The 15,997-nt window shown below is 41.8% G+C and overlaps 1 protein-coding gene across 7 annotated transcripts in view; it reads right to left on the bottom strand.

Moving 5' to 3' along the window:
- ANKS1A (ankyrin repeat and sterile alpha motif domain containing 1A) overlaps positions 1 to 15,997 on the bottom strand; it is a 244,802-nt gene that overhangs the window by 115,747 nt on the left and 113,058 nt on the right. For all 7 annotated transcript variants that reach the window (XM_058306599.2, XM_058306598.2, XM_058306600.2 and 4 more), the window contains 2 exons: positions 13,057 to 13,149; positions 8,075 to 8,192 (listed from right to left, as the gene is read on the bottom strand). In XM_058306599.2, the coding sequence (XP_058162582.1) occupies positions 8,075 to 8,192; positions 13,057 to 13,149 (211 nt within the window). The remainder of the gene's footprint in view (positions 1 to 8,074; positions 8,193 to 13,056; positions 13,150 to 15,997) is intronic.

Genomic DNA, 15,997 nt, shown 5'->3' with positions numbered 1-15,997 from the left:
CTCCCCACATTTGACTGTAAAGTTCTAGTTCTACCTCTTCAATACCTCTCCCAGCCATATACTCTGAGGTGGTTTAGAGCTGCATGTATTCCAGAAAAACATGTTCTTAAGCTGAACCCATCACTGCGGTAGTGAACCCGCTGTCGGTGGGACCTTCTGATGAAGTTACCTCAGTTAGGGCGTGGCCCACCTCAGTCACGATGAGCCCGCATCCTATTCCTGAGTTCTTTATAAGCAGAACGAAATTCAGACAGAGAGAGAAAAAGCCAGAGGAAGCAGCCAGAAGCTGAACATCAACAGAACCAGAAGAGAAGGGCGAGACGAGGAAATGCCGCCATGTGTCTTATCACGTGACCAGCTAAGGACCAAGGATCACCAGCAGCCAGCCCCAGAGCACACAGTCTTCAGGCAAAACCATGGCCTTGATGATTCCTTGATTTGGGCTTTTTTCCATAACCTCAAAACTGTGAGTGAATAAATTACCACTGTTTAACCTGACCCATTTTATGGTATTTGCTTGAGCAGCGCAGGAAACGAAAACACCCTTCTTAAAAGCCCTTGCTGTGGTCCTGGTCTGCCTCTAACTCTCTCCAGCGGACTCCCTGAAGCCCAGCTGTACTCTAGGACCCACAGTCATACATTATGAAAGTGGGGCCACTTTCCTGTCACCCCAGTTCAAAAAGCTTCAGCAACACTGCACTGCCTTGGGAACAAAGGCTGACATTCGAGATCCAATACTTTCTGACAAGTTCCCTTTGCTCCAGCCAAACTGGATTACTTACCATTCTCCAAACAAACTGTCTATCTTTTCCCATCATTTTTTTGTTCCCTCTGCCTGAAATGCCCTCTCCTTCCTCCTTACTTCTGCCCATCAAGTATAATTCTCTAGTTAGGGTTCAGCGCAGGTGAAACTTCCTTTATAAAGTTTCCTTACCTGCTTTCTATTTTACCCATCTTGCATTTCCTACTGCATGATTACATATTGCTTTGTATATAAAAGGCTGTTGACCTGTTTGGTTTGAAAGAAAATATAGGTGTGTAGTTCACATTATGGGGCTTGTTTAATAACAGAAAGAAAAGTGAACTATTCCAATTTGGAAACATAAATTAGTAAGAGGAAGACAGTTATACACCAGAGCTGCTAGCAGGAGATGCTAGAAGAAAAGGAGGTGAGAGAAGGGGAAGCTGGTGAAGATAAGGCTTTACTGTTAAACCTTCTCATTTACAGTTTCTACCTTTAGAAAAGGCACATAAAGGCACTCCTTGGAATCTACAGTGAAAATCTAGCCTGGACTTCCAGATAAAGATGGTGGATTGAACACAGGCACATATTTTCTTTCTTTCTCAAAATCTCACTAAACCAATAGTAAATGGAGATTTTTGTTTATGTCATTAAGGTATGAAGTTAGAAAGACAGCATTTAAAAAAAGCAACAAAATTTTGGAAGTAGGACTGCAGATGGAAGCACATCTGAGCAAACTCAATCCTAAGTGGTAAAGGAAAAAGCCAAGGTTTACAATATAGAATTCCCAAAAGACTCAGTAATTGGCAGTGCTTTGGAAGTGGGAATGGAGGGAGAAGTATAAAAAACATTTTCTTCCCCTTAAAAAGACAAACAAACTTCAAACAGGTGTATACAACTGCACACAGACCCAAACGCATAACTCTCAGAAATACTGACTTAATTGTATCTTAAAAAAACCTTGTGGGTCTATGTACCACATCATCTAACTCTGTAGAAAGAAAAGGCCAGTGTCCATATGTAGCACTTTCCTCAGATAGCCATTCACCAGTGTCCTAAGCCAAGTAAACACTTCACGTAGACTCAAGCACTGTCAGTGGGTACTACAGAAAAGCACCACAGAGAATATGACTTTTAGAGCTCTTGGCTACTTTCCCATTTGTTATTAAACCTGGAAAAGTTTCACTGTTTCTCTGGGTGGTAGTATGTCCAGAATGTCTGGTGGACAAAGATTTAAATGCTAAAGAGTAATGACTGTGCTACACAAAACAGAAAGCATTGTTCTTAGTTATGCTAGTCATGCATAATGATTTCAGAAGACTTTTTCTACCTTTTAAAATAGTTTCAATAGCACAGGAATGATCCCCCCTCCAATGGAATATTTTTTCCCTTCGCAAAAAAGTCAAGTGCTACATTTTTAAAAACAGAAAATCCCAAACAATCAAATTCAATACCCATCACAGAAGAGGGTCAGGCAATAGTTTAAGACATCCTACTTAAGATCTTTTTTCCCCTTAATATACAAGTCAGTTTAAAATGATAGTAGTTTTGTGAGAACTAAGAGATGTACGGCCTGTAGTTTAATAATAAGAAAAACTTAAGACAATTGAAAGATCTCTAGCAGCCAGCATTTTGCTTAATTTCCTGTTTATAGCACCTATTTCTCTAGGTTAGATGATGAGAATTCCAGAACCAGTGGTGCAGGCCCTGTACCACCAAGTTAGGGTGGACTTGCTGGGTCCCCTCCCTGTCCATCAAGGGGAGAACACACTTTTTTTCCCCAGGCAGCCTACGAGAGCAGGGGGAGACAGGAATGACCTTTTAGATAAGACTGTCCTACAACCAGCTGGACCTAGTGCCTTTGGGGGGATTGGCCTACTGTCTCTTGGATCTGTTAAAGCTTTCTACTTCTGCCAGTTGCTACCATTTCTAAGGCACAAATGGTATTTCTGGGTGGGAAAATTCCTCACTGTGAAGGGCTGTCCTGCACAGTACAGGATGCTCAGCATTCCTGGTCAGCAGGCACTAAATGCCAGTAGCAACCCCACTTCAACCAGCAGAGCAAACACTCTTCCAGACAATTCTAAATGCTCCCTGAGGGGAAAAGTAGCAATTCTTAGTCTTATTAACCACTTAAAACTTATTCCTATAAGCTCTCTTATTAATTTTTTAAATATCTGAACTTGTTATATATTCGTCACATCATTCCTTTGTGTTGCTTATTTTTGCTTAACCAGGATTGCCAGAAATCTTAAAAAAAAAAAAAAAAACCAACAAACTAATTTTTCAACCTAATGATCAAGTCTACTGGTTTTTGTTTTTTATTTCATTATTTCTGCTTGTATCTTTTTTCTTTATTTACCAAGGTTTAACATGCATACCATAAAGAATGTGAAGTGTATTATCTGTTTTTACCTTTATTGATTCCTCTCTTCTATTTTCCTCTGGTTAATTTTTAGTGTTTCTTGTTTTGCTCACAATATGAATTTAAGAATACAAGTATTTCTATGGAGTGCTTCCACTACCATTCATTTCAATATAGAGCAGGGCCAGGTGTAGCTCAGTGGTTGAGCGCCTGCTTTGCATGTACGAGGTCCGGGGTTCAATCCCCAGTACCTCCTAAAAAAAAAAAGACAGGCAACTTACAGAGTAAGCTAATCAATAAGACATTCAACTTCATCAGATTAGGCAAATTAGGCAAATGTCATTTTAAAAAGACAGCTTTTTTGCTTACCGTATGACACATTAAAAAGTGGTAATATGCCCTACTAGTGAAGGAGTGGGGAAAAGACTGTGCTCACTCACCACTAAGGGAGGGTGACTTAGCTCCACCCACTAGATTTAGATGTGTGCATACTCTGACCTCTAATTTTACTTATTCAGTCAATCAGATAAATGTTAAGAACTAATACAAAAGAGTACCAATGAAGTATAGACAAGGTAAACAGAAAGGTTTACAAAAAATATACAATTTTATATTAAAAACAAAAAATCTCAGTCACCTTTGTATAACGCAACTGGCCTGGTAGCCTGAAATGTTTTCTGTGTGCTTTCACCACCTCCCCCAGTACTAATGCAATTAAAAACAAACAACAACAAAAACAAACAAACAGGGGAGTGGGTGTAGCTCAGTGGTTGAGTGCCTGCTTCCCATGTACAAGGTCCTAGGTTCAATCCCTGGTACCTCCTAAAATAAATAAATAAATAAAATAAACAAACAAGGAAAAACTTTCCCACTCCACCCCCTCCTTTGTTATTTCTTGAATTGCACTACGGAAGGGCTGAAAGCTCTGGTTGTCTCAATATGGCTCTTTGGAATCTGATCCATTAATTCATAAAAGCTGTATAAGATAATGACATTCATGGAAAAGCAGAAAAGATTTAGTATGTTCTAGCCCATGACATCATCCACTAATATGCCTTACTTTCCAACCCTAGCAGGCTAGCTTTTCCTGCCCGGCTGACAGGAGAGGCAGGGCTTCTGAGAACCCAGCAGAGCCCATTTTCATATTTAATGTCTGCAAGCTCTCGGAGTGATCCAAGCTGCTAGCCTGGAGGCAGGCACACCCCACCTGCTACCTTTCAATTAAATCTGCTTCTCACACCATCCACTCTCCACAGTTAGCTCAATGTTGCAGAAAGCAAAGCCAAGGAAGACCAGACGTGACTCTCAAATCCTTCTTGGTAGTTTCCTCCTTAATCTGGAGATTTGAGCTGGGGGCTGAAAATCCCTGTCAAGAATACTTGGCAGCCCAGGATATTGGCCCGTTTATGAAGTTGACGACTTTCCCTTTTTCTTCCTTTCAAAAGGTGGAAGGAATCTTGAAAAGTCCTTGTATGGATCTTGTAGTGGATCTGAAGCCCTGAAGAGAGAGAGAGGATTGGAATCTCTCTCCTTCATGATGCTAAAGATTCTTCCCTCACTAAGAACCATTTTCAAACAGAGCATAAAATTATTTAAGTGCTTGTTCTTTAAAGGTTAATTCCAGTATGATTTATCATTAAATATCAAGAGAGGGCAATGGTGCTCTAGTCCACTCTCTTTAAGTGTTTTAATGAAAAATCTACCAATGTAATTAAAACAGTTAAGATATCATCAATTCTCTCAAACTACTAAATAGATTCAATGCAATCCCAATCAAAATCCTAGAAGAATTTTTTTGTAGAAATCAACAAGCTGATTCTAAATTTACAAGGAAAGAAAAAGGAACTAGGAATAGGCAAAACAATTTTGAAAAAGAATAACAAAGTTGCAAAGACAATTCAATGGAAAAAGGAGTCTTTTCAATAAATGGTGTTGAAACAATCAGACATCTATATGCAAAAAAAATAAATCTTGATCCATACCTTGTATCATATTCAAAAATTAACTCAAAATGGATTATAGGGAAGCTGATGTGGCTCAACAGATAGAACATCCACCTAACATAGGAGGGCCAAGGGTTCGATACCCAGGGCCGCCTGGCTTGTGTGGTGAGCTGGCCCACGTGCAGTGCTCAGTGCCGGTCCATGCAGGGATGCCCCCGTGTAAGGGTGCCCTTCATGAAAGGAGTGGCCTCGCGCAAGGACAGCCGCCCCATGTGAAACCACAGCCCGCCCCGGAGGGGTGCCACTCACACAGAGAGCTGACACAGCAAGATGACGCAACAAAAAGAGACACAGATCCCCAGTGCCATCTGATGAGAATACATGAGGACACGGACGAACACACAGTGAATGGACACAGAAAGCAGACGGGGTCGAGGGGGGGGAAGAGGATAAATAAATCTTAAAAAAAAAAGATTATAAATCATAATGTAAAACCTAAAGCTATAAAATACTAGAAGAAAACATAGGAAGAACATTTATGACCTTGAGTTGGGCAAAAATTTCTTAGATACAATTCATTAAAAAAAAAAAGGATAAATTGGACTTCATCGAAATTAAGACTGCTCTATGAAAGACACTGTTAAGGGAATAAAAAAAAAAGCCACAAATCAGGAGAAAAATCACATGTCTGAAAAAGGCCTCATGCCTAAAATACATGAAGAACTCTCATAACTCAATAGTAAGAAAACAAAAACCCAATTTTAAAAAATAAGCAAAAGATTTGAACAGACACTTCATTAAAGAAGATAGGATGGCAAATAAGAACATTAAAAGATTCTCAACATCATTAGTCATTAGAAATATGCAAATTAAATTCATGATGAGATATCACTATCCACCTATTAGAATAGCTAAAGAAACTGACAATATTAAGTGCTGACGAGGACATACAGCAACTGGAACTTTCATACATTGCTGTTGGGATGTAAAATGGCACAACCACTCTGGAAAATGGTTTGGGAATTTCCTTTTATTTTTATTATTTTTTTTAAGATTTATTATTTATTTATTTCTCTCCCCTCCCCGCCTCCGCCCCCGCCCCAGTTGTCTGTTCTCTGTGTCTATTTGCTGTGTCTTCTTAGTCCGCTTCTGTTGTCAGCGGCATGGGAATCTGTGTTTCTTTTTGTTGAGTCATCTTGCTGTGTCAGCTCTCCATGTGTGCGAAGCCATTCCTGGGCAGGCTGCACTTTCTTTCGCTCTGGGAGGCTCTCTTTACGGGGTGCACTCCTTGCGCGTGGGGCTCCCCTAAGCGGGGGACACCCCTGCGTGGCAGGGCACTCCTTGCGGGCGCATCAGCACTGCACCTGGGCCAGCTCCACACGGGTCAAGGAGGCCCGGGGTTTGAACCGCGGGCCTCCCATGTGGTAGACGGACGCCCTAACCACTGGGCCAAGTCCGCCGCCTGGGAATTTCCTTTTAATGTCAAATAATGTATTTAGCTAGGCCCCAGCCATCCCATTCCTAGGTATTTATCCAAGTGAAATGAAAACCTATGTTAAATACACAAAAACCTGTACATGATTGTTTACAGCAGCTTTATTTGTAATTGCCACAAACTGTATGACAACCCAAATGTCCCTGAACTAGGGAATGGATAAATTGCAGCACATTCATTCAATGGAATCCGACTCAGCAATAAAAAGGAACAAATTACCGAGATACCAACAACACGGATGAATCCCAAATGCTAATATTATGCTAACTGAAAGGAGCCAGACTCAAAAGTATATAGATTGCATGATTCCTTATATGACATTGCAGAAAAGGCAAAACTATTGGGACAGAGATCAGAGCAGTGCTTACCATGGGTAAGGGACGGGAGGGGTCGACTACAAAGGGACATAGGAATTTTTTAGTGTATTGCAACTTTTCTGTATTTTGATTTATTGTGAGTTATAGGGCTGTATTTGCCAAACTCACAGAACTGTACAGAAAAGGGGTGAATTTTACTGAGTCTAAATAATAACTCTTTAAAAGGCTCTAAATGGAAACCACAAAAAAGCACAGAAAAAAAAAAAAAACTACTCTGAAAATGACCACAAACACGAAGTCCCCATATGTCAAGAGAAAACCTTTGAAACAGAACCATAAAAAATAAGGTCTACAATGTCACACATACATTCCCATGTTTTCTCTGCCACTCCCTACCCTCTGACAGGCCTAGCAAAGGGCATTTAAACAAAAGAAAAAAACAAAAAAACCCATCTATCCCCCATTCTTACCTGACCCACGAACTGTCTTTAGATTGGAAGGAGGCACTAATAATACTCCACAAAGGACCTAGTTCCTGCAAGCTAGAGAACTGGGAAAGGTCACAGGAGTTCCTCCAAATTGCAGTGGGAATTGAGTATCCCTTCTTGTTTTTCTTTAAGAGACCAGATGCTAACACGAATTCTCAAACAGTGGGCACTCACCTCTGTGTGACTGCGTTTACAACAACTGGTTGGATCTCAGTCCTGCCGCGCTCCCTTAAAGAGGAAACTGAATTTTGCAGAGGTGATGAAAGTAGGCCAAGGCGAGCACTCTAGTTACGGTGGCGGCCAATCACAGGCCCCTCCCCAGCAGTGTCTCGCTCTGAAGTCAGAACTCAAAAGCAGAGTCTGTTCTATTAGTCTGAACCCAAAGGGACTGATTTTTCAAGCTGGTTTTTCTACAGCATTAACTTGGGGTTTACGATATGAGACCCCAAATCAATCCCTGCCACTGAGCTGTGCTGGCATTCTCTCCTTCCACAGTTATCACAGGTTCTGACCTAACCTTTTCCTGTTTCTTGTGTAAAAATGTGGTGAGCCAGTTCCCCAGGACATAAAGTCCAGGCACTGACAATGAAAGGCCATGACACACCTACCACCAGAGGCCCACGAGACTCAACGGTCTTGCTAAGACATCGTCTTCCCGTTCCGCCCAGCATCAAAAACTATTAAAACCCTTTTAGAGTTGTTTCTGCCAGGGGAGAAAATGTACCTTTTGCTTTTCCATCCATGGATGCCACTTTCTTTGTTTCTGCTGCTAACAGCAGCTCATAAGGATGCTCCTCCTCCCTGGCTGTACTTCCCTGGCTCCTGGGTCTCCCGGCCAGGACCTAGGAGACAGAAACATCCAGTACTTTTCGTGCACCAGGGCAGGTTGTGCTGAACAAAGCCTAGAGGACTGGCTCCTGTTACAACTGAGAAAGGAAGGAGGGGAGGGGAGGGTACAATTCAAGTGTGCTGCATGGGTCCCCAGCTGGCCAGCTTCTTTCTGGATAGACACCTGTACCTCAGCTCTCAATGGCTTTTGAATAAAATGCTGCCCTCATTCAGCAGGGAATTTCAGTCCTAAACATTTGATCCCAAATACCATTTCACAATTGTTTCTTTTCCTTTCTCATGTCAAGAAACACAAATCAGGAAAGCCCTGGAAACCAAAAAAGAAAACCAAGTTTTACTCCATTCTTTTAGACTGACTGTTGGCTTTAAAGATTTATTAATAGTACCCTGGTAACCCTGTCAGCACCAAGCATCACTAGATGATTTCATTATGTGTTTTGCTGTAAGACACTTAAATCTCTCAGAGTCTGAGCTTCCTTATCTACAAAAGGGAATCACAATACTTGCCCCACAAATCTCCACAAATGATGGTGAGACTCTTAAAAAAAGCACACTGCATTCACCTGGGGAGCTTTTAAAAATCATGATGCCCTGACCACACCCCAAAGCAGTTACAGCAGACTGTCTGGGCATGGGACCTAAGCATCAGCATTTCTTTAAAGCACCTGGTGGGGACTGACTCACGTGCCTCACACAAGGCAGCTCAGGTCCCGACCCCGGTCCTGTGAGTGTGAACCTATCTGTAAATAGGACCTAAAAAAAAAAAAAAAGATGGCATGCCCTTTCCTTACCTCACTTTATCCTTTTATCCTTTGAAAATTACAAATAGCGTTTAAGATCCTTACTCTTTCTCTTGCCTTTCCTTACCCCCCGTTTTCTGCATGATCTCCTTTCTGTGGCCAACACTTTCCAAGCTCTGTTTAGCCATGCTGCATCATAAAGGCCCTCTTTCCCATGTTTCCTTCCCAACATATACATCTTCTATCCAAGGGCTGGAATCCTTCCCACTTTCTGAAGATGGAAATCAAAATGACTTCTGGCAACTCAACACCTTATATTTGTTAGAAACAAAGTGTTCTGTGACTTCTCCATTTTTGTGAGCCTTTCTTCACAGATTCTGGGGGTTATAGGGAAAGGTTTCCAAAAGCTGGCTTCCTACCACATTTATGAGAATACAGTTTAAAATGAACTCCACCAATCTCTCTTCTGAACAAAGTTGAGTGCCTAGGCAGTATGAATTCCAGCGTAGGAAAAGCAGCTCTGTCGACTGAACAATCCCTAATCCAGACAGCCAAGTGTCTCTGATGAAATGGCTGGTCCAGAGTGAGCTCCCACACCTGCCAACTGCTAGGCTTTGGTCAGCTGAGGGCCTGGTGACCACAGCTGGTCATGGTATCAGTGCAGCCAAACTTTTCCTCCAACCAAGCCGGAAATATCACCATTAGAGTCACTGGCAAAGAGAGTGGAGGCCCTTGCTGTGGAAGATAACTCTGGTACATGTCTCAAGAATCTAATGTGTTTCATGGATAAATTAACAATAATCACATACCAGCTATTAGGAGAGCAAACCAAAGCACAGAATCTCGTCGAGAACAGATTGGATAGGATCAGGGGGTGATAGTCCCAATTCCACTTAACAAATAATGGCACCTTAAATGTGATTCCTTGGTACATCCAGAGAAATCTCCTTCACTGACATGTTCCATAGCTCACTGGAAACAAATCAGGATTGTGATTCATCAGGGTTTTGCTTCTTTAAGGCATAGTTCACTGTACTGTGGCCTAATGGGACAAGACTCTAGCAGCCTCAGATGACAAGAGAAGCTACAGCTCCTGTCTGCTAACAAGGCTGCCACTCAAAAGGCAGAATGGTACGTCTCTTTCTAAAATTCTGCTAAGCACAGCAGGAACTTCCACTTACAGCATGCCACCTGGAGGCTAAAAGCTATTTCATTATGATGAGCTACTTGCCTCTATTACTTATTTCTTTTGCCTCCTCATAAGAACACAATTAAGGGAAGAAAGAGGGACAATTAAGCTGTTCACACAGTGTCAACTTAATATCCCAGTTTTTACAGACAGGAATTTGTGTTATGCAGATTTTATATCCATAGCTATCGCTTATGCAGAGCCCTGGACACCCTATTCTGTAAGTATTTTCCCCAGGAAGAGCCCTCGTATGGCCCCAGGCATGCTGCCCTGAGAGGTACGTGACTGCCCGGGTTCTGGGTCTAGAAGATCCTGACTTTTCAAGCAGCATGGGCTGATGACGGCTATCTGGAACAACAGGCACACTGACCTGCACTCCTGTGCCTGGCTCTCAGGCAGGACCACTGGAAGCAGACAACTGTCAAAAGTCAGAGCTGGAAGGGACCTGAGTGTCACAGTCAGATCACTTGGGTTCTGCCCTTTCATTTTGTAGATGATGAAATATGATTTCCCAGAGAGGTCTAGGAACTAGCCCAAGGTTACACAGAGAGCTCACAGCAGAGCCGAGACTATAAAATTCAGTTCCCCTGATTCTGTACTAGAATGGCCTCATTTTTTTTCCCAAAATACAATTTCTTCATCCAATTTGGAACCCTTTCTCTCCTTCAATGTCTAATGAGTCCTTTGCACAGAACCTAGACAACATGTAGAGTGGTCTCATCCCCTTGGTCCTGGCCCCAACCAGCTACAGAATTAAAATCTTGCAAAAAAGCAATAAACTGCTTCTCTTTGAGTCATAGCGCAGCCCTGTGTCACAGTAAACACGGCAATAAATGATTTTCAACAGAAAGGGTTCTGTTCTTTACTAAATGACTCGAACTTTTTTTCCTTTTCCTCCAGGGCTAGCAATAAATCAAAGCTGAAAAAACATATTCTGTGCTACGGGGAAAGCAGCATTTCTGCTGCAGAGAAACTCTACTAACAGTGAGCACCTAACTGTGACCAAGGGAATGGCCAGCCGGGAGTAGGTGGCCGCAATCTCCCTTGAACACTCGGTACTTCTGAGCGCGGTGAAGGCCACGGCCAGCCCTGATGCAGCTAGCAGCCCATTCTGTGGGGCGAGAGCATCTAAAGAGCATTGTGTTTTGTAAGTGAGGGTATGACATTTTAAGCTAGTATTATGATCTGGTAACTACTCTGGTAAGTTCTCCTGGAGCCGGGTATAGTCCAGCTTCTTCAATGGCTTAGTGGGTCAACTGACAATGATAAACCTCAGAAAGAGGGATATGAATATTGGGGCAGATTGCTCGCCAGATACAAAAACCTAAGCTTTGATGAAAGATGATGAAGATACAGAGTCAAAAAAAAAATTTTTTTTTGTTCACTTTTAAAATTTTTAAAAAATGTTTGCATGTTTTCTCAGTTCACTTTTGGACAAGACCTATCCAGACTACAGCATACAGACAAAATCTGCCCAGACTGTTACAATGGATAATGATCACCTCTTTCCATATGAACCTACAGTCATCACTAGATAACCAGCACCAGGGTTCTCTCAGTTCTCCAGGCCCTGAAATACAGAGTATGCTGGTCGAAACCCTGTGAGGACGGAAAGGCCGCGTCTTCCAGTATTCCTTTAACAGCCTATCCTTGCACGTTAAAAATTTTAATCTAAGACCTTGTTAAAGAGAAGGCACAGAGTATTTAGAGATCCTGGCCCCACTGAGTAGGTTCCACATTACTAGGTTTTTCCTCGTAAAAAGGGAGTCATGAAGCAAACCTCCATTTATATAAAAATATAGACACACGACATGTACTTAACGTCCACTAGCAATGTATCATTACTCAAGAGGCTGCATTTCTCCAGACCCCTTAAAGTATAATAATAAGCATTTTGTAATTAAGCAATAGAAAGATATAAGAGCAGAATTGTACCTAGAATAGAAATCTCCTCTCTCCAACGGTGACTTTTACATTTTCAAAAGGGTTTCCTTGTAGTTATTCATTTTGTTAAACTAAAGCCATTCTTTGGTTCCTTGTGCTTATACTGAATAAAAGATCCTGTCTCACTGGATGGGTTATAGCCATACTGTAAAAAATTAACTCTGACTTTTAGGGATAAAGTTAGATGACTTCATTAACTGGTTTATATTAGCTGATCTTTTAAAATGGAAGAATAGGACACACCGACATGCTAAGAAAGTAACTACTGAAATTATATAATTTCAAATAAATGTATTCTCTGATTGGTAAAAAAGTGTTAAAGGAGCATTTCAAAGATGAATAATCAAGGAAAACATGATTTTTTTCTCATGTACCTAAGTGAGAAGATTGAGCTATTTCTCCAATGACAACATTTCTTTAAAAAACAACAAAGAAGGACTATTGTTTTCAAATAACCTTCTTTGACCTTTTCTCCCAATTCACGACTCCTATTTCTTTTCTAATTTGAGTCTCCATGACATTTTCCATATTTGGCTTGGTGAGGATTCTTCATGTCAAATGAACTAAAGAAAATGTAAAAACAGAAGGAAGACATTTGGGATAGAACCACCGAAGTTCACTACTGTGGCCCAGTTAGAACAGGAATCAGTGGGATAATTTACATTTTGTATCAAAAGACAGCACAGGTACAAAAGCAAGTGAGACTGTTTAGCCCACTGGAGCCAGGAGAAAATGTGTGTGTTTACTTTCTATGTGGCAAGGCAGATCAATAACTGGCCCATCTGCTAGAGTTCTCTATTAAAATTCTGTTTAGCACTTCTGAGTGAGTTTCAGAAGGTTTGTTCCAGATTAATGGTTCACAAAGTACAAATTCACTAATCTAAAGAGGTGATGAGAAAGCAAAGACGCCTTCAGGCACATACTGCTGCCTGACAACAATCTCGTACGTCAGTGACAGAATAAACCCTCGCCTCTCTCCAGCACCTCGGACGCTGCCGGGGGAAACCGCTTCTCGTCTGCGTGGTCTCCCTCCTCTTCATCAGGGGGCGGCTTGGCCGGAGGTGGTGGGCGTTCTCTCTGAAAAGGAAAAAACACGTGTCTTTCTTCAAGTACCTACCTTTTTCCTTTCCTCTTATCTTAGTCCATGGAAAAGAAAAATAATAATGTAACAAACTCCCCAAGGGACTAAACTCAAGGTTTAGTCCGATCAGATGGAGAACCCTCACACCCCTTCATCATTCAATCAGCAGTTTGGTTTTTGATGGTTGTAGCCGAAGTCATAAACTCTTCTTTCATATCCTACTGAGAAATGCCAGCACTGAGAACACATAAACGTCTTGTTAGAAAATGTCCTTCATAAAACTGATACATAAAATTCTAGTATAGGAATATCAGTGGCTCAATTTTTACTTCACCCTAAAGAGAGGAAACACTAGATCAAAAGAACCAATTTGTTAAATAGTTCTAGCAAACCAAAGTTAGTGGGCTGATCCTCATCAGGAAAGTAATCAAAAACAAAGGCATCAAATTCTGTTCAAACTTTAATACTCTAAATCATTTTATCCCTATTAACAAAAGCTCAGAATTGGTGTCTTACCCTTGGTTATCACCTTCAATGACAACTATATTTCATTAGCATATAAAAGGTTTATTTTACCTAAGCTCATTTTTTAAAATTAACCCTCCCCCCCCCCATTGTTTGTGCTTGCTGTCTCCCTTCTGTCTGCTCATCTTCTCTTTAGGAGGTACTAGGAATTGAACCTGGGACCTCCCATGTGGAAGAGAGGCGCTCAATTGCTTGAGCCACCTCAGCTCCTGCTTTGCTGTGTCTCTCATTGTTATTCCTGTGTCTCCTTGTTGCGTCATCTTGTTGCGTCAGTTTGCTGCCCCTACCCTTTGCACCAGCTCACTGTTGTGCTCGTCTTCTCCAGGAGGCACTGGGAACCAATCTTGGGACCTCCTATGTGGTAAGTGGGAGCCCAAAAGCTTGAGCCACAGCCACTTCCCTAAGCTCATTTTAAAAAGGAATTTATGTCACTTGTCTGCCCTAGAACAGAGGTTTGCAAACTTTTCCTTAAAGGGCTATATAATACATATTTTAGGCTTTGCAGGCCTTTGGGTCTCTTTAACAACTACTCAACTCGGCCTTTGTAATGTAAAAGTAGCTACAGACAGTTCTTAAATGAATGAGTATGGCTGTGTTTCAAGAAAATTTAACTACAAAACTAGGCAGCCCCTTACTGGCCCACAGTATGCCAATCCCTGCCCTAGAGCAAGAAACTCAACAAAGGGACACTGAATTGGTTAAACTATGACAACTTTAGGGATAAACCCAGTGATCTTTGGTGAAGGAAATCTGAAAGCTAAAAGCTGAAGAGAGATTTGCCACTGGGTCTGCACAGCCCTATTCATGCTGGGTAATCAGTGTTTCTACAAAGAGAGTAGGGGCCTTCCAACAGGAGGACCTATCTTATAGGTTAGCTCACTGTGTTGCTAGAATAGGAGTATTTCAGAATTCCAGGGCAGAGGTGAATGCTGAATTAAGGGAAAGCCCTGGAGAAACGCACAGCAAAGTATATTCCTCATGTTTAAGAAGCTGTCAGGATCCATGAGCTCTCTGGTAAAACATGCTACACTGCTCGGTATTATTTCTTGATTAGTCGGTTATTCCAATTGTCCCTGGAACCAGATGGATGTCGAAGGCAACAACCTCAAAGTAGGTTTGTACATTCAAGACAAACAAAGCTATTTGGGTCAGATTTCCCACTAGGTACCACTTTTCCCACCCTCCTTTGCTCTGGAAGTACAGGAAAGAGCCTGGTTCCAATGTCACCTCGTAAGGAAAGGAAAGGCAAAAGGAGAAAGCTCATATCTTATACTAGTGAATCAACCTTGGCACACCAGGAGCAAAGGAGAAAAGAAAAAGAAAAAACACCAGTACAACCAAAAGGACCTATCTTAAAAACACATCCAAGGCTAAAAGAACCTAGAAAGAACAAAAGGAAAGCCTTTGTGGAAAAAGTGACTACTAGGGACACTGAAAAGAAACTGAAGCACCAACCACAAGCCTCTTTTCCTAACATGAAAACTTTGGGTTTATACATAACATCCATTATGCCTATCAAGATACGGAAAAATCCCTTGGCCACAGCTAATTACCAAAGGTCAGGAAGACAAACACAAGTAAAGAATGGCATAGCATGCAGTCCAAGATGCATCAGTTTCTACTTAGCAGACCACAGGAGGCCAGATTCCTCGGAGTGGGTGGAACAAAAAAGACTAGTGTAAATCAGTGGCTAAGCCCCAGGGGAACTTGGTTATCACAGCTTAGTCCAGCCATCTTCTTGCAGAGGCTTCAGCTCCCCCTTCTGGGCATCAACTGTAAATACGACTTAGGGCAAAGCCTTCCCCTACAGTTGGATTTAATTCATTTGTGCCTAACAGTGAAAGAGGTGGGAGGAAAAAAAACCAAAAAATCAAACCAAAACAAAAAACAACAGCAGCTCTGTCTACAAACCGCACAGTGCTTGGCTTGGCTGTGTACTTGTTTTATTGTTCAGAAGGGGTTTTATCTTAATCCTAGATAACACCCACTGGTGGGGCTATGTTAAGACTGGAGGGCATTTCCAAAGTCCACACTAAAATGCTGGCACTATTCCAGGGCATGGTGAGGAGCCTGCTGAGAAAAAGTACTCCATGTAACAGCAGAACATTCCCCAGGCACAGCTGAAAAGCCCAAGGATCCTTTGCAGGCAAAGGATCATCAAAATGGGTACAAGCCAGGTTCAGGCCAAAAAGGAAATGCCAGCCTCCCCAGTAGGAAGGAATAAAACATACCTGAAAACATGTCTCAAGGTTATTGTTGGGACCTTGTTAGAGCAACGGTCAGTTCCGCAAAAGGACGGTGCTCAAAACCTCAAATTAC

The sequence above is a fragment of the Dasypus novemcinctus genome, chromosome 11 (assembly GCF_030445035.2).
Source record: "Dasypus novemcinctus isolate mDasNov1 chromosome 11, mDasNov1.1.hap2, whole genome shotgun sequence".
Taxonomy (NCBI): domain Eukaryota; kingdom Metazoa; phylum Chordata; class Mammalia; order Cingulata; family Dasypodidae; genus Dasypus; species Dasypus novemcinctus.
The sequence above is the reverse complement of the archived record's forward strand: the minus strand, read 5'-3'. Positions and strand labels throughout refer to the sequence as shown.